The sequence below is a fragment of the Lotus japonicus genome, chromosome 1 (assembly GCF_012489685.1).
Source record: "Lotus japonicus ecotype B-129 chromosome 1, LjGifu_v1.2".
In the NCBI taxonomy this organism is placed as follows: Eukaryota; Viridiplantae; Streptophyta; class Magnoliopsida; order Fabales; family Fabaceae; genus Lotus; species Lotus japonicus.
This window is the reverse complement of record NC_080041.1, coordinates 123,146,799-123,173,110: the sequence shown is the minus strand read 5'-3', so window position 1 is coordinate 123,173,110 and position 26,312 is coordinate 123,146,799. Positions and strand designations below refer to the sequence as shown.

General features: G+C 38.6%; 3 protein-coding genes across 5 annotated transcripts; 1 reads left to right on the top strand and 2 right to left on the bottom strand.

The window, feature by feature from the left end:
• Positions 1 to 198: 198 nt before the first annotated feature.
• LOC130730128 (uncharacterized) lies at positions 199 to 12,618 on the bottom strand. 2 transcript variants are annotated; one of them, XM_057582037.1, is made up of 14 exons: positions 12,314 to 12,618; positions 12,124 to 12,225; positions 11,976 to 12,032; positions 11,659 to 11,720; positions 11,376 to 11,473; positions 11,190 to 11,241; positions 10,559 to 10,651; positions 9,837 to 9,947; positions 3,775 to 4,114; positions 3,202 to 3,653; positions 2,802 to 2,911; positions 1,669 to 1,727; positions 1,402 to 1,589; positions 199 to 749 (listed from the first exon to the last, which is right to left on the bottom strand). In XM_057582037.1, the coding sequence occupies exons 1-14, from the start codon at positions 12,351 to 12,353 to the stop codon at positions 561 to 563; spliced, it is 1,953 nt and encodes a 650-aa protein (XP_057438020.1). In that variant the 5' UTR covers positions 12,354 to 12,618; the 3' UTR covers positions 199 to 560. The 2 variants fall into 2 exon arrangements, with proteins under 2 accessions (XP_057438020.1, XP_057438019.1); XM_057582036.1 differs by having other exon boundaries at positions 200 to 749; positions 11,970 to 12,032; positions 12,314 to 12,616.
• A 1,026-nt stretch (positions 12,619 to 13,644) lies between these two features.
• Positions 13,645 to 23,810, top strand: LOC130730126 (GTP-binding protein BRASSINAZOLE INSENSITIVE PALE GREEN 2, chloroplastic). Of its 2 annotated transcripts, XR_009016250.1 has the most exons (5): positions 13,645 to 13,834; positions 13,940 to 15,273; positions 15,589 to 15,756; positions 22,853 to 23,284; positions 23,469 to 23,810. XR_009016250.1 is itself a non-coding variant. In XM_057582033.1 (4 exons), exons 1-4 carry the CDS (start codon positions 13,723 to 13,725, stop codon positions 23,216 to 23,218), a joined length of 1,980 nt encoding a protein of 659 aa, XP_057438016.1. In that variant the 5' UTR covers positions 13,646 to 13,722; the 3' UTR covers positions 23,219 to 23,810. The 2 variants fall into 2 exon arrangements, 1 of the variants encoding a protein (XP_057438016.1); XM_057582033.1 differs by having other exon boundaries at positions 13,646 to 13,834; positions 22,853 to 23,810.
• A 364-nt stretch (positions 23,811 to 24,174) lies between these two features.
• On the bottom strand, positions 24,175 to 25,994 carry LOC130730127 (protein EARLY RESPONSIVE TO DEHYDRATION 15). The gene is made up of 3 exons (XM_057582034.1): positions 25,764 to 25,994; positions 24,631 to 24,965; positions 24,175 to 24,511 (listed from the first exon to the last, which is right to left on the bottom strand). The coding sequence occupies exons 2-3, from the start codon at positions 24,932 to 24,934 to the stop codon at positions 24,456 to 24,458; spliced, it is 360 nt and encodes a 119-aa protein (XP_057438017.1). The 5' UTR covers positions 24,935 to 24,965; positions 25,764 to 25,994; the 3' UTR covers positions 24,175 to 24,455.
• Positions 25,995 to 26,312: the final 318 nt, after the last annotated feature.

Genomic DNA, 26,312 nt, shown 5'->3' with positions numbered 1-26,312 from the left:
TGATAGTAATTCAATATATATACAAAAGTGAATAGGTTAAAGTCAAACTAATGCCTAATATGACTAGCATGATTACAGCATAATTACAGGAAGAATAGTCATAACATTCCTATTCTATCAGCTAACACCGTAAGTGAAAATGTGATTAATGGTAAATTGGTAATGGAAGAGATACGAGTAAAAGAGAGGAGGTAAAAAGCATGTTCGCATTTACATTCCACACTCTAAAGCTCGTTCAATGCCATTCAACATCCATTCAAGTATGTGCATTAGTTGTGTATATATTGGCAAATTGTGCAGTGTCACCTTTGCAAGTAATTCCCAACCCGAACGTAATGCAAAACCTTAAAAATCATCGCAATACATGCCTTATTACGGTATCTTTTGAAACCTTATTTCAGATGCAGTCTTGTATGTCATACTCGTTGCAGAGAACAGATTTGTTAACCTGCTCTTTTTCTAGAAAAACTACTCATACTTATAAAGAAATACCAAATAGTCAAAAAAAAGATAGAAATTGTTATATACCAAATCATTTATCAATGGAAATGTTAACATCCTTATAAGGACTCTGCAAATTGAGGGGCCTCCAAGTCAAGCTCTTGTCTCATGACACAGTTCATAAACCATTCACTACTGAAAGTACGTATACCTTTCTTTGCAGCCATCATTGCTTCTTCTATATCTTCTTCGCATGCCACAAAGATTGTTGTTGATGCATCATTCACTTTTTCAAGCCCGTTAATAACCTAATGAAAAAAATAATTGGATTCGAGAGGTTCAGTTCCAATAATACAGAAAGCAAACAGATGTGTTGCTATTATGTGAAACAAGATGTATCATCAAATGAACATTTTTTATGGCCACGCACATGCTGACACTTCTGAGGATCTTTTTTGGAAGTAGGGTGGAGGGAGAGAAAAAGACACATCCAAGATGCAACTTATATTATTCTTGACATAATTAGTTTCTCATAAATTGAAACATCTCAGAACTAAAATAGAAACATAGAAGCACAAGTTTCCGTGTAAAGAAATAAGAATGTATACAATGCATTTATAAAATTTGACAAGGCCGCCACCCTCTAGGTTCAATATCAGATAACTATCTATGAGGATTAATGCTTAATAAACTATGTGGTTAAGGCTTACGAAAATAACCAAGGTTGACCATTGAAATAAGTAGCATCTTTATTTTGTTACAAGAGGAAAATTAAATAAGTAGCATCTTTGTATAGGCATTGTTATAACTTATAAGCATTTAATCACTGTTTAAATGCTTCATGCTTTTAGCATATTAAGCATATGTTTAAATTATGGGAAATGTCAGATGCAGCAGCGTTTAAGGTTCACTACTTAAATTTAAATTTAAGTTAAAATACAGTAGTAGTTTAGGACTTACATTACCACCAGCAGATCTGACAATAGCAGACAGTGTTTTAGTAGCAGATTGAATATGAGCTGTAATACATATATAATACCCCTTAAACAAAGCATGGGGCCTAGCTTTTGCTCGGAAAACAGCACTTTCTAAATCAAATTTGTACTTCAGCCGATAATCCTTATCATTCAGTATGTGAGGCAATTCATCTGCATATTCAATTTCAAAATTGTGTAAGCTACCTTTGATCATAACTAGATATAGACAAGATAGTTTGGTTCAACTTACCAACAAATCTGCCTTCACGAAAACTTTGTTTCAACCAACTTGAAGAGACCACCCAAGCACTGTGTAGTTAGCAATATCTCCGTGTTATACATTATAAATAATTAACAATATGCGGCATATATATATATATATATATATAAGAATTAGAAGAAGAACTTCATAAGAATAAAACTAAGAAAAATTATAAGCATATTACGATTTGATTATGTTTTAGGCTATAATTTTTTTGTTTTGGATAGCAACTTCAGTAAGATTTCGATTTCGAGTTATTTTGGACAAAAAATAAGCTAATCCTCACTGTATGATATTTTGTTAAGTGCAAAGCCCAAATATTAAACATCACAATTCTTCCCTTAGTTTTTATATGATTTTCCCATAGATGGAGGACCCTTCCCAGTCAATTACAACTAAATTGCTAGACAAAAAAAAATGGATAAAAGCAATTTAGTTGCATTGTGCTCTAAACCCACTGAAATGATCATCCAAAGTATGTTGTTAAGCATTTTTCAGAGAGGGGTACAGTGTCTAATAGGAAATAATTTATTGGTCTGCAATTCCCCCCTTCCAAATAAAAGGGAAAGAAGGAGGGTTCAGTTGAAACTTGAAAGCAACCATCATCATCAGAAATACGCTCAAGCTTTCTTTGAGTATCCTACTTCAGTGGCATATACCCTAGTTCTACATAAATATCTTCCACTAGTTACATATGCACCATCACCACATCCCTGAATAGTTTTTGGCCACTCTCCAAGGGCTACTTCATGGCCTTGAAATTTGATAACTAACCCACAGTTGCCATCCAATGTTGAACCTATAAATTTTATACTTGTTATTTGATTTGGCTGAGAGGAGTAATGTCTAATGGACACCAAAAACTATAAATTGGTGGACATTAATCCCGTGAGATTTGACAGTACAACTAGTTCTTTCACTAGCCTTGTTTCGTGGTGATTAGTCACCGCTGACCTTTAATAGTTGGAATCTGATGTGAAATATTGTCCCAGTTTAAAATAAATCTCATATGACAACAATTATATACTAATAAACTTCTAGGGTTAGTTAGATCGTATACAACTATAATTTGAGAATTAGCTAGGCATGCTGACATTTTGGAATTCTAATTTTGAACCTACCCTGAACAGAGGGCTGTACAGAAATTCAGAGTTTTTCTCACGGCTCCTGTGACAACATGTGTGGTTATGCTTCCATCATAGGAAATAGTTCCACCAAGGCCTTCAATCACCTATATGTAAAACAAATGTCTAATGGCTGTTAAGTTCCAAAAAAAAGCAACCAAAAAAGAAATCTAGACCCCAGCATTTGAATTAATTTCCAGGTTTCTATCCCATTACTAGACAAAAATTAGAGAGCATAACCCCCCCCCCCCCAATCCAGCAAAACGTTAAAAAGAAAGAATGTTAATAAATTCAAGAACAAGAGACCAGAACTCTAAATAAAAGTACAGTTTAAATACCAACTGTTACTTATCAGTTAACTAAAGTATTTATAGAATGCATGGTTAATTAAACAAACCTTTGTAAGCTGTGTTTTCTTAGCATCGTCAGCGATATTCATCAACATGATTCTAAAGCATTGTTTCGTTGGTGGCGGTTCTATGTCTTTGGGAGCTTCTAAATGCATATCATCCCCAGTATACTTTTCAGAATTTTTTGAAATCATAGAATCAAGATGAGAGTCTTCCACAAAGCAAGGAGTAGCCCCATCAGCCTCTGAGACAAAACCCCAGGCAGAATCTGGTTGGAAGTCAACCAGCTGGCTTCCCTTCACTCTTTTTGACTTCAACGAGGATGAAGAGGCTTCCCAGGCCCTCTTAGCACCTTTTGTAGACTGAGAACAATATTTTAAACCAGCATCAAGTCCATCCTGTGAACAATCTGCACAAGTGGTTTGCCTATCATCCTTTTCCCTGGAAAAAGGAACAATGTCACTGCTGCAGCAGTTCTGACGGTTGCAACTGTCAAAACCTGTTCACAATACAACAAATATATAGTAAAACACCAAATAGTCATTACAAAATATATTTTAGGTTACTTCTTTGTAATTCCAAAGAAAAAAATTGAGAATAATCACAACCACTGAGTTTACCATATTCTCTTGAAGATCCATCTTTCACTAAAGCTTCATCTTGATTTTGATCAGTTTGTATTTTACGGGAAGACCGTTTTGAAAATTTCAAATCAGTGAGTAATTCCCTTGAAAATTCAATCCGTTCATTCTCAACAGTTGCAGGTGTAAAGGAATTCTGATTAAGCTGTGAGGGGAGACACTTCACAGGGTTAGTATCAGCAGCTAAGAGATCCTTCCTTAGGTGGCAAACCATGAGAGTCGAACCACCAGGAAAGCATAATGATTTGCGAATATCAGCTTTTACAGGTAATCTCCGAGCTCTTCCTTTAGCATCCACCTGTGCTATTGATAGAAAACCCTGCACTTGCAATTAATATTGTAGCATCAGAACTCAGAACTAAAGTAGCATCTTTTACTATGAAATTATGGTTTTAATTAAGGCAAACTGTATTAATACCATTAAATATTTATCTTAATATATAAACTGGCTTCTTAAGTTAGATGTAAACTTTTTCTTTCGATACAATACATAAATATGTAACTAGATAACAGACAAAATGGAATCATTAGCTGTCTATCATGTATGATAGACTGTCTATTGATAGGTCTAGGGCTAAGCCAGCCCTTAAACATGTGTATGTTAGGAAAAGGACTAGAGCTACGTGAAAACATAGTCTAGGGACTAAAGTGTAATAAATCAATTAGCCAGCTAGTTTACAGCTGGCGGTTGGAGTTTGTTAGATTTGTTAGCTGGCAGTTAGAGCTGTTAGTTCAATGGGCTATAAATAGCTGAAACTTGTAGTAGAAGTCATCTTTTGGGAAAGTAGAATTTGGAACTGGTTGTGGAACCAGGAACTGATCATTGGGAAATCAGATGTAAACCCTAATTGTTCTTCCCCAATTTCTATCAATACAATTCATCTCTAGCCTGGAATCTCAGTGATTCTTGGTTAGCATTCAGTTTCTACATTTGTCCTCTTCACTGTTGATTCCAGTGTTTATCACTGGTATCAGAGCACCGATTCGGTGCCCTGTGAAGCTGCGAAACTCGATTCCTGTACATGGTGGAGACGCGAAGCATGGCTAGGAGCGTGGATCAGCAAGATCTAGGTGAAGATGGTTGGAGGCACGAGAGTGAAGCGATGCGACTGCGGATGGAGATGTTTGAAGCTCGCGCAAAGCACATGGAAGATCGCACCATGCGAGCAGAGGAGCAAGCACGCAGAGCGGAAGAACAGGTTCAACGTTCTGAAGAACGTTTGAACACGCTTCAGGCGAATTTGCGAACCAGAAGGGAGAGGATTCGCGAGGAAGGTGAAGGAGAGTGGGATGGAATTCGCGAGGTGCATGAGGAGAGGAGAAACAGGGTTCCATGGAGGAAATTGGAAATTCCTGGGTTCTCAGGGGAAGATGCTTATGGCTGGACCCAGAAATTGGAGAGATACTTTCAGTTACGTGAAGTGCCAATGGAGGAGCGTATGCAAGCTTCCATGGTGGCTGTGGAAGGCAGAGCATTGAGTTGGTACCAGTGGTGGGAAAAATGCAATCCCAACCCAACTTGGGAGAGTTTCAAACTAGCTGTGGTTAGAAGGTTCCAGCCTTCTATGATTCAGAACCCATTCGAGGTTCTCCTAGCTTTGAAGCAAGAAGGAACAGTTGAGGAGTATGTTGAGCAGTTTGAGAAATATGCAGGGGCTTTGACAGAAATTGATCAAGATTTTGTCAGGGGAGTTTTCTTGAATGGACTCAAAGAAGAGATCAAGGTGGAACTAAGATTGTTTGAGTTACAAACCTTGGTGGAGGTGATTCAGAAAGCTATTTTGCTGGAACAAAAGCACTTGGTGCAGAACAAGCAAGGAAGTGGTAATCAGCAGAAATCCACAGGTACTTTCAGAAGCAACTCTTATAGTAGAACCTACAATAGAGACTCAACTTTATTTGGTGATAAGAAAGTAGAAACTACTTCTGCTGGTAGTGTAGCTAATAGCAACAAAGTTTTGCAAGTTGGAGAGAGTTCTAAGACTAGAGGGGGGGAGTATAAACACCTGACCTCAGCAGAAATGAGGGAGAAGAGAGAAAAGAATTTATGCTTTAGATGTGATGAACCCTATACAAGGGATCACAAATGCAAGAATAGACAATTGAGGATGATAATTTTAGAGGAAGAGGTTGAGGATTCTGTAGAAATTGAGGACTTAGATCCAGGAGAATTTAACTCCTTGCAACTGTCTTTGAGATCCATGGCTGGTTTAACTTCTGCCAAGTCTTGGAAAGTGGAAGGGGATGTGAACAATGATGCTGTGGTGATCTTGTTAGATTGTGGAGCCTCACACAACTTCATTTCTCAGAAGTTGGTGGACAGGTTGGGCTTGAAGGTGAATGAAGATACTGCTTTTACAATTGAGGTGGGAGATGGGCACAAAATCAGATGCAGAGGAAAATGCTCTAGGCTGAAGATGACTATTCAGAAGTTGGAGATTGTTCAGGATTTTTACTTGTTTGGATTGAAGGGAATAGATGATGTTTTAGGCCTGGACTGGCTTGCTAGTTTGGGAGAAGTTAAGGCAGATTTTGGCAAGCTGGAATTGACCTTAAAGAAGGATGGTGTGCAGTACACTATCACTGGAAATCCCTCTCTAACCAAGTCAGAACTTTCCAGTAGGGCACTCATGAGCCTTTTAAAAACAGAAGGGTCAGGGCTCCTTGTTCATTGTAACACCCTGACTGAAGAAGGAAAAAAAGAATCTGCCATTCCGGAAGACATACAGGGTCTGCTACAGGAATTTGAGGAAATTTTCAGTGACCCTCAAGGGCTACCTCCCAAAAGGAAGCATGACCATGCAATTCACTTAAAAGAAGGGGCAGAAATTCCCAATCTTAGGCCATATAAATGTCCTCATTACCAGAAAACTGAGGTGGAGAAGTTAGTAGCAGAAATGTTAGAAGCTGGTGTCATAAGGCCTAGCATTAGTCCCTATTCCAACCCCATCATTTTGGTCAAAAAGAAGGATGGAGGGTGGAGGTTCTGTGTTGACTATAGGGCGCTCAATAAAATCACAGTTCCTAACAAATTCCCTATTCCTATCATTGAAGAGTTGTTAGATGAACTAGGTGGGGCTCAAGTGTTTTCTAAGCTAGATCTAAAATCTGGCTATCACCAAATCAGAATGGTAGAAGAGGATATTCCCAAGACAGCCTTCAGAACTCATGAAGGGCATTATGAGTTTCTTGTGATGCCTTTTGGCCTCACTAATGCCCCCTCAACATTTCAGGCCCTCATGAATGAGGTATTGAAACCATATTTGAGGAAGTTCGCATTGGTATTTTTTGATGATATTCTAGTATTCAGTCCAGACATAGCTACTCATGTTCAACACTTGAAATTAGTCTTGGAGTTACTAGCCCAGAATTCCTTGAAGGCTAACCAGAAAAAGTGCAGTTTTGGTCAAACCAGTTTAGGATATCTTGGCCACATCATTTCGGGAAATGGAGTAGCAGCAGATCACACTAAGGTAGAATCCATGAGCTCTTGGCCTCAGCCTAGGGATGTGAAGGGTTTGAGGGGTTTTTTGGGCCTCACTGGTTATTATAGGAGATTTGTGAGGGACTATGGAAAAATTGCTAAACCACTGACTGATTTATTAAAAAAAAAGAGTTTTCAGTGGAGTGACCAAGCTCAAAAGGCTTTCTTGCAGTTGAAGGAATCCATGGTTAACTTACCTTTGCTGGCTGTTCCTGATTTTTCTAAGGGGTTTGTGATTGAAACTGATGCTTCCAACAAGGGGTTAGGAGCAGTCCTAATGCAAGAAGGAAGACCATTGGCCTTTTGGAGTCAAGGACTTTCAGCTAGGGCTCAACAAAAATCAGTATATGAGAGAGTTGATGGCTTTAGTCCAAGCTGTGCAGAGGTGGCGCCATTACTTGATTGGGAATCATTTTATAGTTAGAACTGATCAAAAAAGCCTCAAATTTCTCACTGATCAAAGGCTTTTCACTGATGAGCAGTTCAAATGGGCTGTCAAGTTGATTGGGATGGATTTTGAGATTCAATATAAACCTGGGGCTGAAAACTCAGTGGCAGATGCTCTCTCTAGGAAGGGAATGTATTCAGCTATTTCAATGATATCCATGGAGGATTATGAAGCTTGGATCCAGGAAGTTCAACAAGACCCTAAGTGGTTGCAGGTCATACCGGATTTGACAGTTTCTCCTACTGCCCATGCTGGTTTTGAATTAAAAAAAAGGAGTTCTATACTACAAGAACAGGCTGGTTTTGTCTAGTAATTCCAACAGAATCCCTGTCATCCTTGCTGAGTGTCATGACACTCCTGCTGGAGGGCATTCTGGATATTTCAGAACATATAAGAGGATTTCTAGCTTCCTCTATTGGGAAGGCATGAAGAAACACATTCAGCAGTATGTGCAGGATTGTGACATATGTCAAAGAAGTAAATACTCTACTTTGGCCCCGGGAGGATTGTTGCAACCTTTACCTATTCCAACACAAGTTTGGCCTGAAATTTCTATGGATTTTGTGGGTGGACTGCCTAGAGTCAAGGGAAAGGACACAGTGCTGGTTGTGGTGGATCGTCTCACTAAGTATGCACACTTTATTCCACTAGGGCATCCTTATACAGCCAAGGAGGTTGCTTCTGTGTTTCTCAGAGAAGTAGTCAAACTCCATGGTTTCCCTACTTCCATTGTTTCTGATAGAGATCCAGTGTTTCTCAGTCAGTTTTGGAGGGATTTGTTCAAGCTTTCGGGTACCAAACTGAAGCTGAGTACCTCTTATCATCCCCAGACAGATGGGCAAACAGAGGTGACTAATAGGACATTGGAAACTTACTTGAGGTGCTTTGTGGGCCCTAAGCCAAGGGATTGGTTAGATTGGATTCCTTGGGCAGAATTCTGGTTCAATTCCAATTTTAACAGTTCAGCTGGAATGACACCCTTTAGGGCTTTGTATGGAAGAGATCCACCAACCTTGGCCAAAGCCAGCCTTATTCCCTCCAAAGTAGAAGAAGTGAATCTTCTTTTTCAGCAAAGAGATAAGATTCTGGAGGAATTGAAGCATAATTTGAATAAAGCTCAGGGTTACATGAAGACTCAAGCTGACAAGCATAGGAGGGATCTGGAATTTCAGATTGGAGATTGGGTCTACTTGAAGCTGCAGCCCTACAAACTGAAATCTTTGGCTTCCAGACCTTGTGCTAAATTGGCCCCTCGATTCTATGGTCCCTATCAGATTTCTGACAAGGCTGGACCAGTGGCTTACAAGCTTCTTCTGCCAGATCATGCTAAGATACACCCTGTCTTCCATGTGTCCTTGTTGAAGAAGGCTCTCAAGCCCAATCAGCAACCTCAACCTTTGCCTCCCATGTTGAATGAGGAACTTGAGCTGCAAGTTCAACCTGAAGATCTCTTAGATTTGAGGGAAGATTTGCATGGTAATGTGGAGGTTTTGGTCAAGTGGCTGGACCTCCCTTCTTGTGACAATTCCTGGGAACAAGCTGCTATGTTACAGGACAAGTTTCCTGGTTTTCCCCTTGAGGACAAGGTTAAACTTTTAGGGGGGGCTATTGATAGGTCTAGGGCTAAGTCAGCCCTTAAACATGTGTATGTTAGGAAAAGGACTAGAGCTATGTGAAAGCATAGTCTAGGGACTAAAGTGTAATAAATCAATTAGCCAGCTAGTTTACAGCTGGCGGTTGGAGTTTGTTAGATTTGTTAGCTGGCAGTTAGAGCTGTTAGTTCAATGGGCTATAAATAGCTGAAACTTGTAGTAGAAGTCATCTTTTGGGAAAGTAGAATTTGGAACTGGTTGTGGAACCAGGAACTGATCATTGGGAAATCAGTTGTAAACCCTAATTGTTCTTCCCCAATTTCTATCAATACAATTCATCTCTAGCCTGGAATCTCAGTGATTCTTGGTTAGCATTCAGTTTCTACATTTGTCTTCTTCACTGTTGATTCCAGTGTTTATCATCTATCAAGTATGATATAGACTTTAAAGAACTAGCTATCCTGAACAAAAATTGACTCTATCAACTGTTCATGTGAGAATTTTCATTTTAAATTACCTGTTTTAGCCAAAATCCTTCAGATTCTTTGTCTCCCCAACAGAAAATAGTGCGAATGCCAACATCTTGAAGTCTCTTCAATAGCTCTAGAAACAATAGGTGACCAAAACCCTGCAGGGTATTAACAAGTAATTAACTGCAAAAGACAACTTATTTGAAGCCATACATTTATACTGTTGTTTACTGTGAGCACCTAACCATATAAGCACAGACCACAGATGACAGGAGAAGGAAAACTAGGGAAAGGCTTAACTTGCCATTTAAATTGCTACAGATGAAACTAATTGAGATGAACAGAAATGGCATGGGAACAAACATCCAAATGCAGACTCAGTATCCCATAAGCCCATAAGACTTCTTTAAGAAGAAGAATCTTGGCATTGGCATGAAAAATCAAAGAAGTTTCAAAACATCCAAAGCCATTGTAACAAGATCATGATCATGTAAGTTTTCAATATGTAGTTACTAGTTAGTATTAACCTTGTTTACTAAGAAGAATTATCATCAAAATATCTACTTAACTTCAGTATAGGATAGAAAAAAAAGCAAACTACAGTTGGGACTAAAGCAGAAGCTAAATATAATATCTTGTATCAGAAAAGAATGTTTTTTTGTGATTAACCATTGCAGGTTATTTCTTTGAAATTGTCACCAGATGTGACATATTCAACAAAACAGCTTAAAACTGGAGCTAAGAAGAAAATATAAAAATCAGAACAGACCTTCCGTTGATAGATTGCACTAACAGCTGCAAGCGGGATCTCTGCATATTCTGTATCTGCAGGGATGATTTGAAATGTAATTGCAGCTATAACCTGTAAAGTGACATGAGTTAATCATATGCTAAGATGTTATTACATATTAGGCTGTACTAATTTTCACTGCTAAGCATTGTTGTCTAGCTCACATTAGAAGATAGCACAAAAGATTATTTCCCAAAGGTTTCTAAGGCGAGAAATGAGAGTATCATCATATATCAACCAGGGCCATTGTTTTGACAATGTCAAGCTGCTTGGAGAACCGACCACTCCACCAATGCAAAATAAACGCATTATGTAATCTGATAACAATTGAACAGACTCTAAAGAATTTAAGGGCTAGAAGTGTTGACTTGTTAAGTTTTATCTTCAAGAAATAGACATAGATGCATGGCATCTATTGTCCTTAAGGGCTATAGATTGTAAATGCACTTGGACCAAAAGTATTGTCCTTAACTTTAATTTATATGATAGTTTAGCATGAGTTACTCATGCCTTCACCCCAGAAGGCTAAAAAATGAAGGCTCAAAAATAAACATGGATGCATGACATGCCTCCAATTCGTGACAGAAGTGAAGTTATTGAGCAAATATACCTTTCCTGAATTTCCAACAGAACTGAACTTCAGAAGTAGGGTCCGATATTTCCTGCAGGAATTAAAAAAATTAACAAATGAATGTTGCTTACGCCTTTTAAGTTAATGAACTAGAACACTATTACACTACCATGGAAGAAATATTAACACGCAAGAGAAGCAGAGACAATGAGAGGTATTCAATACCCATTAGTCACACATCTCTCAAGAAACTTCGATTGCTTTCCGGTATTCGCAGCATAATTCATTCCAGGTAGCTCTGTCATGTACATCTGCAATACTTCCTACAAGATAGTTTGGATGTGAAAAGATAGGAAGGTTAAATTTTTATCTCTAAATTCATGTAAACATAAAACATTCACAAAATTGAACAAGCCATAAATGGAATTTCACATAAAAATGTCCCCTTTCATTCCTCACATTTTCATATCCCTGATGTTACACAAGCACACCAACAGAAAAGTGTTACCTGAAGGTAGGATTTGCCTATACCATCACCATCTTTAGGATTAACGAGCACGAACTCGTGTTCTGCAAATGTAAAAACAAAGGAACTGTTATTATAATCACATTGATGAATACTATTTACCAGTGATTTCACATTTACATCAGGCTTGTTAATAGCGCGTTATAGCAGCCCAGTAGCACTATAGCATAGCGCCCTGGGGGTTCACCGCTACTCCACTATTCACCGCTATTTGATAGCGCTCGAAATAGCGTTTTTTGTGCTTGCCGCTACGCTAGTATTACAACGAATCAATTTTCACTGTAGCATCTCACCTTTACCTTCGGACCTGAAACCCTCAGAATCATTTCTCTGGTTCTCGGCAGCATCTTGTGCCACTGCTCAAATGGATGAAAAAGGGAAAAAATTTACAATCATTACGCAGTAACCAAATCAAATGAACTCGAATTGAAGTGTTATCGAGGGTACCTGATACTTTGATCTTTCCGCTTCGGGGGAGAGAGATTGAGAGACCGTTTGAATCGGAGTTGCAGGTGAAGCGGCTGGCATCGACGGTGACCTCGCAGTTGCCTGTGAAATGGGAAGGTGAAAATCGATGTTAGAGATTGAACGTTGAGGTGAAGTTGCATGGATTGGATTCTAGGGTTTGAAGATTCACCTATGGAGATTGGAGACGAAGGTTTTCGTTTTGGCGCCATTTTGTGTTTCGTGTTTGAAGTTTGTGGAGGAGTTTGAGAAGCTTTATAGGTCTGAAGGGAGTGGTGGTTTGGAGAATAGTGTCGGATTAAAGTGGCATTTTTGTCAACATCAAAACATACAAGATAAAACGCAGATTTTATATTTTTTTATAAAACTAATCCCCCTCGAATTTAGAATGATAAATTTTAGAGTGGAGTAACACGTACAGAACTTGCCCTATTGATGGCCGTAAAAGAAAGTTTGAGATATAGAGGATGCTCTAGCTAGAAGGATCAAGACAGCTTTTGAAGGAGATCAGTCAATCCTTAATTCCGCTCATGATTTAACAAGTATGCAATTTATCTTGTTCTATTGGGGTTGTCTAAATGACCCATGATAAAGTTTGGGTTAAATAACTCATCATCCAATCACATTGGAGATAGGTGAGTTGGAATTTCCATATTTTATTTATTAATTTATTTCCAACTCATTTATCTTCAATGTGATTGGATGATGAGTTATTTAACCCAAACTTTATCATGGGTCATTTAGACAACCCCTAACATATTTGGTGTTCTATAATTATGTATGAATTCCAATTAAGACTTACCTGTGTAAAGATAAAATGAAATTATAAACAAATTAGAATATAAAAAGTTAACATTTCACATTTCATTAGCACATTTACTCCTCGATCACCTTAGTCCAAAAGCTATATGACTTTTACGTGCCTCTACTTATTTGTTGTGATAATTTTTCAAAGAGTTAACTAAACTTAAGCTTTTGATCCCTATATAATAAATGAAATTTGAATATCATCTATAGTCTATAGTCAGAGTAAAGTTTAAATCTAATCTCAGTATTTGATAAATACCCCAGTTTTGATTCTCGTTTTTTTGTATTTCGGAAAAATAAATTGCACCCGCCAGGAATTGATCATTAAACCTCCCCCTACCCAACTCATATGTCCCACAACTTCTACCACTTGAGTTATCCTACACGACAGTTTTGATTCTTGTTGAAGGTAGTGATCCGCCAACCTTGCCAAATGTCCGATAGAGCTTATGAGCCATGTTGATTATTATTTAAGGAAAAAAATCAAAATATTCAAATTTAATAGGAACCAAATTTAGACATGTAATTGTTAATTTAATATTACTAATCTATAATCTTTAATCCATCATCTTCATCTTCATATTTCACATATTTCATTAAAGTCGGAGATTTTTTCAATTTTTCCTATAAGAATTTTTTAGGGACCTACTTCAATTTATCCCTATTTTAGACGGACTAAAAACATATTTAACCATAAAACTAAGCCTTAGCCTTTTCCCTCTCCCCAGTCTCTGTGCTCTGCTGCTCCAAAATCTCTCTCAACACCTCGAAGCCATGGCTATCTTGTTATCTTCAATTGTACTTCCTTCCACCAAGCTCAGCTCCAAGCTACCCATCTTCAACAACACGCAGGAGCACGCACTTCCAACTCTTCGCCATTTCACAGGTAACCCCTTTTTCCATCACTCCTCTTCTCTCTGTTTCACTCTTCAGCACTTCCCTTGTTCCTTTTTTCTGATACCCATTTGCGTTTTTCCATGAACGAGTGTAGATTCTAGTAAGCGCTTCGAGAAAGTTTCGAACTTGGTTGCTCTAGCAGTAAATGGTCAGAGAAATCCTGTTAACACTACGCCCAGGAGAGATGGTAGAAACCCGTTTTTGAGTGAGGGGAGGGATGAAGATGAAGCTCGTGGACCCATTTGCCCTGGTTGTGGAGTGTTTATGCAGGATAGAGATCAGAACCTTCCTGGGTTTTACCAACAAAGGGAGGTGAAAGTGGAGGAGTTTTCTGAAGAGGATGATGGGTTTGATGATATTGATGATGATGATGATGGTGGTGTGGGGGAAGAAGTGGAAGAAGATGATGGTGAAGTGGGGGTTTTGGATAGTAGTGAGAGTAAGCATGAAGAAGATACTGAGGAGTTGGCTGACGAGTTTGATTGGGATTCTGATGATTGGGAAGCTAAGTTATTGGGGGAAGATGATGATAATAAGCTGGAATTGGAATTGGAGGCGTTTGCACCAGCTGGGGTTGGTTATGGTAACGTTACCGAGGAGGTGCTGGAGAGGGCGAAGAAGAAGAAGGTGTCGAAGGCTGAGAAGAAGAAGATGGCTAGGGAGGCTGAGAAGGTGAAAGAGGAGGTTACTGTGTGTGCTAGGTGTCATTCCTTGAGGAATTACGGGCAGGTGAAGAACCAGTCAGCTGAGAATTTGATACCTGATTTCGATTTCGATAGGCTGATTTCTACTAGGTTGATGAATCCTTCTGGTAGTGGCAGTTCTACTGTTGTTGTTATGGTTGTGGATTGTGTTGATTTTGATGGTTCTTTTCCTAGAACTGCGGTGAAATCGCTGTTTAAGGCGTTGGAGAAAACCCAGGTTAACTCGAAGCGGGGAAATAAACTGCCAAAGCTTGTTCTCGTGGCGACGAAGGTTGATCTCCTTCCGTCCCAGGTTTCTCCTACAAGGTTAGATAGATGGGTTCGACACCGTGCAAGTGCTGAAGGAGCGCCTAAGTTAAGTGCGGTTTATTTGGTCAGTTCTAGAAAGGATTTAGGCATAAGGAATTTGTTGTCCTTCGTAAAAGATTTGGCTGGTCCTCGCGGGAATGTGTGGGTAATTGGGGCTCAGAATGCAGGGAAGTCTACTCTGATCAATGCATTTGCAAAGAAACAAGGAGCCAAAGTTTCAAAGCTCACAGAAGCTCCAGTTCCGGGGACGACACTCGGCATCTTGAGAATTGGAGGAATTTTGCCAGCTAAGACTAAGATGTTTGACACTCCAGGGCTCTTGCATCCGTATTTAATGTCAATGAGATTAAATCGGGAGGAACAAAAGATGGTTGAGATACGGAAGGAACTTCGGCCTCGGACATATAGAATTAAGGCAAGTTACTTATTGTCATTGTCATTCTCTATGGTAGATGTATATTGTAAGGGGTGCTTTTATTTGTTTGCATAGGTTATATGTGTGCCTTTTGCATGTTCATAAGTTAAAAGCTAACAGAAATGAGAAAAAGTTCTTATTTGAGCATCATCTTTTCATTTACTATATATCAATCTGGAGATGATTTGGTTTGTGAAGTCATAACGATGAATACGTGTACAGAATTGAGATCGCAAGGTTTTTGTATATATTATTAGTATGTGTGTTTCAAAAGGAGATGCAGTTAGAATCATACATTCTGGTTTTAATTTTCAGGTAGGACAGTCTATACATGTTGGTGGCTTGACCAGACTCGACCTTATTGAAGCCTCTGTTGAAACAATATATGTCACAGTTTGGGCATCACCAAATGTTTCTCTGCACATGGGGAAAATAGAAAATGCTGATGAGGTTTGGAAAAATCATGTTGGTGTCAGGCTGCAGGTAAGCCATTTCCTTTATCTCCTACCAAATTAAATGTCTCTGATCAATAATATGAGTATATACACTTAAACTTTGTTTTACTGTGTAGGTCTGAGGCTGTATTTTTCCATAGCTTGATCATCTTTATTCATTTGATTAATTTGCTTATACCTAATTACATCTTAATGAATTCAAATGACCCTTATAATCTTCATAAGCTAATTATGAGCCATCAGTTAAGTTTCTAAAGAAAGAGATTTCCTACATGAAACAAGTTCAAAGATTAACCTCATTTTATGTTTGTATTGATGGTATTGCATGGCTGACTTAACCTTGATAGAAAAGAAGATTTTGCAATGTTGTAGGTTATACTTTAATACATAATCATATACCGAGAATCTAACAAGAAGTCTATTGATAAGATAGGGGAATAGAATAATGGATAATTATTATTGATACTGCAGAGATGAAGAATCTCTACTGGGAATAGTACAATACAGCAGGAGTTCGAGAGCCTGTTCTCTCCATACTACCAAACTTATAATTTCCTGGATGATCATCTAATAGGCTACATCTATTATTTATACAACTGCATAGTGCAGTTTCTATTTTGAATTCAAACTGACATACACACATAATAACTGCTAACTCCTAATAACTACAGACTGGTAACTGCCCCTATCCATCTGCCAAATTCGTATTTCCCCTCTCTCCTCCTCAAGGTGAAAGTCTGGAAAGGCTTCATGAATGCGGGCCACCGATTCCCAACTATTCTCACAAGAAGGAAGATTCTGCCAGGAAATCAGAACCTCAACATTACCAGGAGAATCTTCACGAACATTGAGAACCGATTCGGGATAAACTTGCAACTCGTGATCTTCAGATAGCATGGGAGGCAAGGGCTGAGATTGAAACGAATCGCCAATGGCTTTCTTAAGAAGAGAGACATGGAACACCGGATGAATTCTGCTATGGGAAGGAAGGTCCAATTTATAAGCTACAGCTCCAACTTTGGCTAGCACTTGGAATGGCCCATAGAATCGTGGACTGAGTTTCTGATTAACTCGTTGAGCCAACGATCGCCTTCTATAAGGCTGCAACTTCAAGAAGACCCAATCGCCAGCTTCAAATTCCACTTGTCTTCTGTGTTTGTTGGCATATGTACGCATGATATCCTGAGACTTAAGCAAGTTGTCTCGCAAATCTGCCAACAATTCGTCCCGGTCCTTAGAAAGTTTATTAACCTCATCTAACTTGGAAGGAATGGTCGAACCTTTGAAAAGAAGAGGAGGATCCTGCCCATACAAGGCTTGAAAAGGTGACATTTTGCTGGAAGCATTATAATTAGTATTAAACCAGAATTCAGCCCATGGAAGACAAGAAACCCATTTTTTGGGTTTGGAACCTGTAAGACAGCGCAAGTACACCTCCAAGCACCGGTTGACAACTTCGGTTTGGCCATCAGTTTGGGGATGATAAGCAGAACTAAATTTCAATTGAGTACCTGCTGCTCGGAAAAGTGCCTTCCAAAAATTGCTCAAGAAAAGGGGATCTCGATCAGATACAATGGAGGAAGGAAAACCATGGAGCCTGACAATTTCTTGAAGGAATACTGCAGCAACCTCAGTAGCTGTATAGGGATGACCCAAGGCCAAGAAATGTGCATATTTTGTAAGACGATCAACTACTACCAGAATGGTGTCTTTCCCCATGGATTTAGGTAAACCAGTGACAAAATCCATGGAAATATCTGTCCAAACTTGAGTAGGAACGGGTAAAGGTTGCAATAAGCCAGCCGGAGTTAAAGTATCACTTTTGTTCCTTTGGCAAACATCGCAAGCAGCCACATAGTTCTTGATGTCAGATTTCATGCCGTCCCAATAAACCAAGTTGGCCACCCTTTTGTATGTTCTGAAGATTCCGGAATGCCCTCCCATCAATGAAGAATGAAACTCTTTCAAGATGACTGGTATACGGGAGGAAGTCTTTGATAAAACCAATCTACCTTTAAAGAATAGTTTCTGATCACGCAAGACATATCCGGAATGAGAAGTAGGGTCCAGAATCAAGTCTTGTATAATTTTCTGCAACTTGTCATCTTTATTGACTTCTTCCACCCATTCTTCAAAATCATGAATTTGTAAGATAGAAATGGCGCAATAAGAACTCCGCCGGGATAAGGCATCAGCAGCAGAATTGTCTTTACCCGGTTTGTACTGAATATCAAAGTCAAACCCAGCCAACTTAGAAACCCACTTGAATTGTTCTTCACCCAACATGCGTTGATCTGCCAAAAACTTCAAACTTTTATGATCAGTTCGGATTATAAAATGATGACCCAACAAGTAATGGCGCCATTTCTGGACAGCTTTGACAACCGCCATCAGTTCGCGATCATAGACTGATTTCCTTTGATTCCGATCAGATAAAGTTGTACTCCAAAAAGCCAAAGGGCGACCTTCCTGCAATAAAACAGCACCCAAACCTGTACCTGAAGCGTCAGTCTCTAAAACAAAAGGCTTGGTAAAATCAGGAACAGCCAGCATAGGAAGAGTAGTCATGGCATTCTTTAATTGTTCAAAAGCAGCATGAGCATCAGAACTCCATTGAAAGGCATCTTTCTTCAATAAATTAGTCAAAGGTTTCGCAATCTTCCCATAATTCTGTACAAAACGGCGGTAATAACCTGTTAGCCCAAGAAAACCCCTTAAACTTTTGATGTCCTTGGGAGTAGGCCACAACCACATAGCCTCTAATTTCTTTGGATCAGCAGAAACTCCACCTGCAGAAATGATGTGACCCAAATACTCCAAAGTCTCTTGGCCAAAAGTGCATTTCTTCCCATTGACTTTCAAATCATGTTGTTGTAATAGAGATAAAACAGTGTGCAAATGTTGGATATGATCTTCCATGGAGAGGCTATATATCAAAATATCATCGAAGAAAACTAATACAAACTTGCGGAGAAAGGGCCTCAAAACTTCATTCATTAAAGATTGGAAAGAAGAGGGTGCATTAGTGAGACCAAAAGAAAGTACCAGAAATTCGTAATGACCTTCATGAGTTCTGAATGCAGTTTTTTCAATGTCACCTTCCTTCATTCTGATTTGGTGATAACCGGAACGCAAATCCAGCTTTGAAAAGATCCGTGCCCCTCCTATTTCATCCAACAATTCATCAATGACTGGAATTGGAAATTTGTCTGGCACGGTGATCTTGTTTAAGGCCCGGTAATCAACACAAAACCGCCAACTACCATCTTTCTTTCGAACCAGAATTATGGGGCTGGAGAAGGGACTTGTAGATGGACGAATAATGCCGGCATCTAACATTTCAGCAACCAATTTCTCAATTTCGTTTTTCTGGTAATGAGGATATCTATAAGGTCTTAAGTTAGGAATTTGCGCCCCTTCCTTGAGATGAATCGCATGATCTTGCCGACGGTAAGGTGGTAATCCTTCCGGCGGTTCAAAGATGGAAGGAAATTGGTGGAGAATGGAAACTAAATCTGCTGGAACATTAGCCCTCCAATCTGTTTCCGCTCGAATTTGTTGAAAATCAATGAGAAATCCCTCACCATGTTGCAAAGCCTTGAGTAAGGAATTTAAAGAAGCATCCTTCTTGCATAATTCAGGATCCCCTTGGAGTGATAACTTCTGGCCATTCATAGTAAACCGCAAAGTCAACTGTTCAAAGTTAGCTCTAATGTCACCAAGACTTGCTAACCATTCTAGGCCCAATACAATGTCCACTCCGCCAAGGCCAAACAAATAAAATTGCTGATTGACCGGCACATTGTGTAACAGCAAAGACACGTCCTTACAAACACCCTTGCATGGTATCTTATGACCATCCCCTACTTCAACTACATAAGATGGAGTATCCTCAACCTTCAAGTGCAATTCCTGTACTAACGCCTTGGAAATGAAATTATGAGTTGCTCCACAATCAACTAACACCACAACTTTGTGATCTTCAATAGTTCCCCAAACCTTGAAAGACCTTCTGGAAGTGAATCCAACAATACTATTCAGGGATAAATGTGGGACAGGTTCCGTTTCGGGGTGACAATCTGGATCATCTTCTGGTTCAGAATCGCCAGTCTCTTCCATCAGCATAACTCGAAATTGTTTGTTCTTGCACACATGGTTAGGCCCAAATTTTTCATCACAGCGAAAACATTCTCCTTTCCGGATCTTCTCCTGGTAATCAGCATCAGAAAGTCTACGGTAATTACCCGGTCGATTTCTTTGAAATGGTTTATCCACTGAGACACTACCAGAATAAGATGAAGATGGTGTGTAACTTTTGCCTCCACTCTTCTGTGTAGTATCAACTGTGACAGTTCGAGAAATGGATGGAGACTTATAAGAATTACTAAACCTTGAACCAGAAGTGGAATTTGGATGAACCTTACTAACTGCAAGATTTTTCTGCTCAATCATTAAAACCTTTTGGACCATGATGGATAAGGTTGTTGGTTCATAAAGTTTAATTTCTGCACCTATGTCCTCCTTCAAACCATTCACAAAGATATCCATTAAGTGTGTTTCATCAATGTCTTTCAACATGCCGGCAAATTTCTCAAATTGTTCCACAAATTCCGCCACCGAATCTTCTTGCTTAAGGGCTAGTAAAGCAGCAAAGGGATTGAGAGTACTTGAAACTTGGAACCTCTTCAGAATTGCCAACTTAAAAGTGTCCCAGTCTGCGTGAGGATGACAACCTTCCCACCATTGAAAACATGATAGAGCTTTTCCATCCAGTGCCACCAGAACCGCCTGCAATCTCCCCTCCTCTGGAACTCCACGAATTTGGAAGAACCTTTCCAACTTATGAACCCAACCATAGGCATCAGCAACACCATCAAAAACTGGAACCTCCAACTTCCGCCAACGTGCAGAAGTGTTATCACAGTTAGACTCTTCTTCCTGTCCTGGGCGCTTAATGCTCTGTTCATGATTGTCTCTTTGAGAGCCAAGGTCGTCCCGATGCATGAACGTCTCCATCATATTTTCCAAACGTTGAATTCGTTGATCAGTTTGTTGACGGTCAATCTGTGCTTGTTGACGATCAGCCTGTGCTTGTTGACGATCAATCTGCAACATTTCCATAATTTCTTGCATCCGCTCCATTGGATCTTGACTGGCTTCAGAACGAGTTTTTCCCATTTATAAAGTGAACCACTTAAGTACCACAGCAGCTGGATGGTGCTCTGATACCAAAATGATAAGATAGGGGAATAGAATAATGGATAATTATTATTGATACTGCAGAGATGAAGAATCTCTACTGGGAATAGTACAATACAGCAGGAGTTCGAGAGCCTGTTCTCTCCATACTACCAAACTTATAATTTCCTGGATGATCATCTAATAGGCTACATCTATTATTTATACAACTGCATAGTGCAGTTTCTATTTTGAATTCAAACTGACATACACACATAATAACTGCTAACTCCTAATAACTACAGACTGGTAACTGCCCCTATCCATCTGCCAAATTCGTATTTCCCCTCTCTCCTTGCTGTTTTGGCTGCTCAGCAGTCTCCATGGCCACAGTAGTGGCTGCGCCACCCCCCATGGTGGTTCCAGACCTGAAATTCTTCTTTTTCCGGCGATAAACTTGGATCAAAGGAGGTTTAATCTTATCATCTATCCTTTAGTGTACATATTTTTTCTGAGTTTTGAGCACCATAGGCCATTGTTCTTCTGGGCAATGTGAAAGTTGTTGAAAGGATCTGTGCTTTGCTAATCTAACTTAACCAATATTTCTCAAGGCTTCCTAAATCTACTATATGCAAACAAAATGCTATTCTAATGTACAGAAATTTAAAGCAGTATAGAAAAATTTACTAGTAAGTAAATAAACTTTGAAGCTCATTTAGCATTCTGAAAATGGCAGCTTATTCAGCTTATCTTTGTCTTTGTTGTTGATTGTTGTTTCCACACACAGATTGAATATACTGGTTATTTATGTTTTTTTTATATGTCTACATACTTAGGGTTAAGAATTGTTTTTCTTAAAAAAAACTATTTAGTCCTGCAAGATGCACTCTTGAATTTTTAGGTTTGGTTTGTTCTTATAACTTATAAGTATTATGAAAGTTCCATATCAGTGGGGTGTAAGCCGGGCTTGCGAGTTGTGGTTTGTTTAGAAGCTTTTTATTTGTAAGTTAAATTCAGGCAATTAATGCCATAAATATTCTTTTACTTTTTAGATGTCTCGGAGTTATCTTAAAATCCCTTGTGGAACCAAGGGAGTTAGCTGATTCATGCCAACTGTTCTGCATCTAGGAGTAAACTGATAAGATATAACCCAAACGATTTTTTAGTCGACAGTCTATGAAGAAATAAGTTATACACTGTCTTTTAAGAAATTACTAATTTAAATTATTGATGAGAAGGATTATATTTATCTTTTGATAGTCCTCTGTTATCTAAAACTTACAGAGAGCTATATCAGGATAAATGATAATTCTGGTAATCCTCACATTGAAGCGTAGATTTTGGGATTTGTTTTTGTGCAACATGTGTAGTTTTACTTCAATGTAACAAAGATACTGACTATATGGGGAGGAGGGTAGGCTGGCCTGGTTTCAGGTTTTTATATATACAGCTTGCTTAGTATAATTCAAAGTTGTGCTCTATTTCGGCTCCATTTTGAAAAGCTTATTTGAGTTTATCTTCTAGCGTAAGTGTTTATGCAATTGTTTAGGAGAGATGTTAATAGCTTATGATCTACCAATAAGCTGCCCAGATTAGCTTAGCAGTAAGTGCTTATATGGTTATACCTACTTATAGGCACCGTATGTAAGAACTTATTTGAGCTTATAGCATAAGTACTTCTGTAGCTTATGACACATACCTATAAGTTGTTTTGAGCTTATTTTCATAAGTTGTTCAGATTAGTTTATGAATAAGAGCTTGTACTTATCCATTACTTATTTTGAGCTAATTCCAATAAGCTTCTCAAATTAGCTTATGAATAAGCATTTATGCAATACACGCTTAATTAAGTTGTTTACACAAACGCACCCTTCACCTTTCTTGTAATATGCAAGTTGTCTATGTTTTGTTTTCCCTAATCCTTTTTCACTATGTTCTTATTCCAGCCTCCCATTAGTAGTGACCGTGCTGCTGAATTAGGCACATGGCAAGAAAAAGAAGTGAAAGCATCTGGATCTAGCTGGGATGTCAACAGCATTGATGTGGCAATAGCTGGTTTAGGGTGGTTCTCTTTAGGTCTCAAAGGAGAAGCAACCCTGAAATTATGGACCTTTGATGGAGTTGATGTTACTTTCAGAGAGCCTTTGGTGCTTGACCGGGCCCCAGTCCTTGAGAAACCAGGTTTTTGGTTACCAAAAGCTATCTCTGATGCAATCGGCAACCAAACTAAACTTGAGGCTCAAAGAAGGAAAAAACTTGAAGAAGAAGAGGATATGGAATATGTGGGGGCAGGGGCAGAGATATCTGCATGAAAAGAAGTCAATTGCTTTATTAAGGATGAGGATAAGAGTTTGTAACTGAACTGACGTGTTGCAAAGGTAATACCGTAGTTAATATGTTTGCAACTGAAGCTTTTGTGCCCCATTTTTTCCTACTAGTTGGTGTGATAGCCTCCACCAACTTATAGAAAGAGAAATGAGATAAATCCACTCCTTGCTGTTTAGGTGTCACAGTGGCTGAGTATTAGCATGTTTGCATTAATTTGTTTTTCCTCTGAATCAGTTATGGCCTCTAGAAGCTACTCACAGAAGCTCCTCCAGAATTGATTTTGGCTTCATAATCAATTGTAGAAGAATTTTCAGACATGCGCTATGTAGTTTTGAGATGAGTCGTAAGGCTATGTAGTTTTGAGATGAGTCGTAAGGCTCGTGTCTTTCGTGTATATATAGTGCCACATTTTGGGAGGTAGTTTTTCAAATTCTGTGTATTAATATCCTTTGCACAAGGCATAAAAATGAGATTGTCTCAAGAAAAGTGAAGTATCTGAATACATTTATTCTTGGCTAATTTATTCTAAAGTGAAGTATCAGATTGTCTCATGAGGGTTCTGGCCTCTTGTATTTATGAGTTCAAATTTCTCTTGAGTTTAAGTTGTGTTTGGATTCTTGCTTCTTCAGTAGACCCTCAGTCTATCAATTTCATCCTTTAAGATTTTGCATAATGGAAATTCAAATTTCACTTTGGGACGCCCTGCCATAGCATTTTAATTGTCAACCAAACTCACGCGGTGAAATGTTTTAGAATCATTTCTTGTTAGAAGTTAAAGAGTTTTAACTTCTAAGTAAAGGTGTGCAAATCATAACACCAAACATGAAAGCATACAACAACTACTGTGAATGCTATTTTCACATATAACTACATATAGGGTAGAATGCGTCTATTTTAATGTTTAGGTAAAAGTCATGAGGAAACAACAACTCATTGAACATGAGATAACAAATAGTGAGATTTTTTTACATTTTTGTAATTAGAAAATTTGTAGAAGCTCTTACAACATAAGTACATAGAAATATTTTCATTTTTCTTGTCCTTCCTTCCTTCCATCCTTAACACAGATTTTGGTAAACCCAGAAAAGGATTGATCGAAAGTTGAAACCTTGCCTATACAGGAGTTAAAGAAAGTTAAAGCCGACATGGTACAAGTAGCTAAAAATGAAGGTAAGCTAAGGCGTAGAAGATAATGTTGGTTGAAAGCTCCATCTCTCTGGCTCACGCAGTTAATGTCTTTGATCCAAGCTCTGGTTCCACAACATTGTTGTAGGGTCCTGAAGAATTGAATCCCCTCATTAGTCAACGAAAGCCAAGCCGAAGAAGCACTATACCGAATTCGAATTTCAACTCCTGAATCCTAATTATTCCCATCACAGTCCCACAAATCATTTACCTTGGGTTTCACACGATCGAATAAACTCTTCAAGCTGAGCTTCCATGACGGAAAGATCTTCACCGGCATCAAGATCGAAAGAATCAGGAAGCAAATCAAGCACATCATCCTCACCAACAACATTGTTGCCATAGAAGGCACCATCATCATGTTGCTGGCTGAGCCAGAAGTCATGGTACCATGTTAGTGTGGTCACCAGCTGCCACCATTCCGGAGAAAAATCCTCCACTTGGCGGAACGCAGCCGGAATGTAAAGAGGTGCATTAGGGTTTAGTGTTGACCTTGCTCCAGAAACTAATGCCATCTTGCTAAATCCTTGTTCTTCTTGTTTTTGCCTGTTCCATAAATCAAACAACCACAAAACACCACCATTGTTAACAAAATCATGAAACAAAATACACCAAGCAGTAAATCATGAATGCAAAATTTCAAAAACTATAAACATGCTATAATTGCTGCATAAAATTAGGATTATTCAACACTTAGTTCTCAAATCAAAATTTTGTATAGATAACACAAATTCTGTCAATTTCACAAATATTTATGATTTTAACCAAAAAAAAATCCATAAAATTATGAAAGCCTTAGAGAAAAAAAATTATGTGATGATTCACAAATCATCATGTGAAAAATTGTGTGAAGATCAAGCATAAAAAATATTTTCCTACATAAAAAAAAGATCAAGCATAAAAAAATTAAAAATTAAAGAAAAAAGGCTAGATCTCAGATCGAGAATTCAAAACCGTTTCTCTGTTGACTCCTTTGGAGTGAAGATCGGTTGATCGCAACTTTACCAAAAATTCAAACAAAGAAGAAGAAAATGAAATAGAATCGTTGACTGATTACAATTCAAGAACCTAAAAATTGAAACGAGTTGAATTAAACAAGAAAATCGTTGAATTCTTCACGAATTTCCGCGTAATTTACAGGTACGAAAACCGATCTCAGAAAATTTTCTATTCTAAGCACCCAAAAAAAAAAAAAGAAAATTTTCTATTCCTGATTTTCCTTCACTTTCTCGAGAACCAAACAGAAAATAAAAATCAAACAAAGTTGAAATTTCAGTTTATCAACGCAATTATTCAGAATCGCGAAAAAGCGAATAAGGATAAGGAAGAAGAATTTTCAATTACCTGAGAAATTTTCGTTTGATCGAGGAGGGTTGGTTCACGCGTTTGAAGCGAGTGGTGGTTAGCGAGCGCGTATTTATAGGGGGTGGTTAAAAGGGATCACCGAACCTGATCTGGTTCGGGTGGTGGTGGTGGGGCCCGTTGAAAGCACCGTCCAGTGTGCGTCTTGGTTCGGAGCGACGCAACGCTGAGAGGGGTCAAATTGTCAACTGTGGTGTTCGCGTATTGGAATTGTTGACCTGTTTGACTGGATTTAATTTAATATATAATGTGTTATTTCCAATTTTCCATCATTTTTCTCGTTTTCATTTCTGGTTTCTACGGTTGTGAATTGTTTTCCCAGTTAGATTTTGTGCCACAACCATCCAAAATTTACTAAACTGGTACTTTTAATCATGCTCTGCACGTTGTTAACATTGGCTATATTAAACGTTGAGGGATTATTAATGGTGTATATTATAGTAACATTGACAACTCAAGACCTAGGTAGATAGATGAGTGTTGAATCATGCATGTCATCCAAGGGTGAGTTGAATGATATATCTGATGTTT

Coding starts and splice junctions, on each gene's coding strand:
- LOC130730127 (XM_057582034.1), bottom strand. CDS start 24,934: ATGGCATTAGTTTCTGGAGCAAGGTCAACACTAAACCCTAATGCACCT. Junction 24,512..24,630: donor TCGATCGTGTGAAACCCAAG/GTAAATGATTTG, acceptor TCAATTCTTCAG/GACCCTACAACAATGTTGTG.
- LOC130730128 (XM_057582036.1), bottom strand. CDS start 12,353: ATGGCGCCAAAACGAAAACCTTCGTCTCCAATCTCCATAG. Junction 12,226..12,313: donor TTCGTCTCCAATCTCCATAG/GTGAATCTTCAA, acceptor CCCATTTCACAG/GCAACTGCGAGGTCACCGTC. Junction 10,652..11,189: donor CTGTTGGAAATTCAGGAAAG/GTATATTTGCTC, acceptor GTCACTTTACAG/GTTATAGCTGCAATTACATT.
- LOC130730126 (XM_057582033.1), top strand. CDS start 13,723: ATGGCTATCTTGTTATCTTCAATTGTACTTCCTTCCACCAAGCTCAGC. Junction 13,835..13,939: donor AACTCTTCGCCATTTCACAG/GTAACCCCTTTT, acceptor GAACGAGTGTAG/ATTCTAGTAAGCGCTTCGAG. Junction 15,274..15,588: donor CTCGGACATATAGAATTAAG/GCAAGTTACTTA, acceptor TTTAATTTTCAG/GTAGGACAGTCTATACATGT.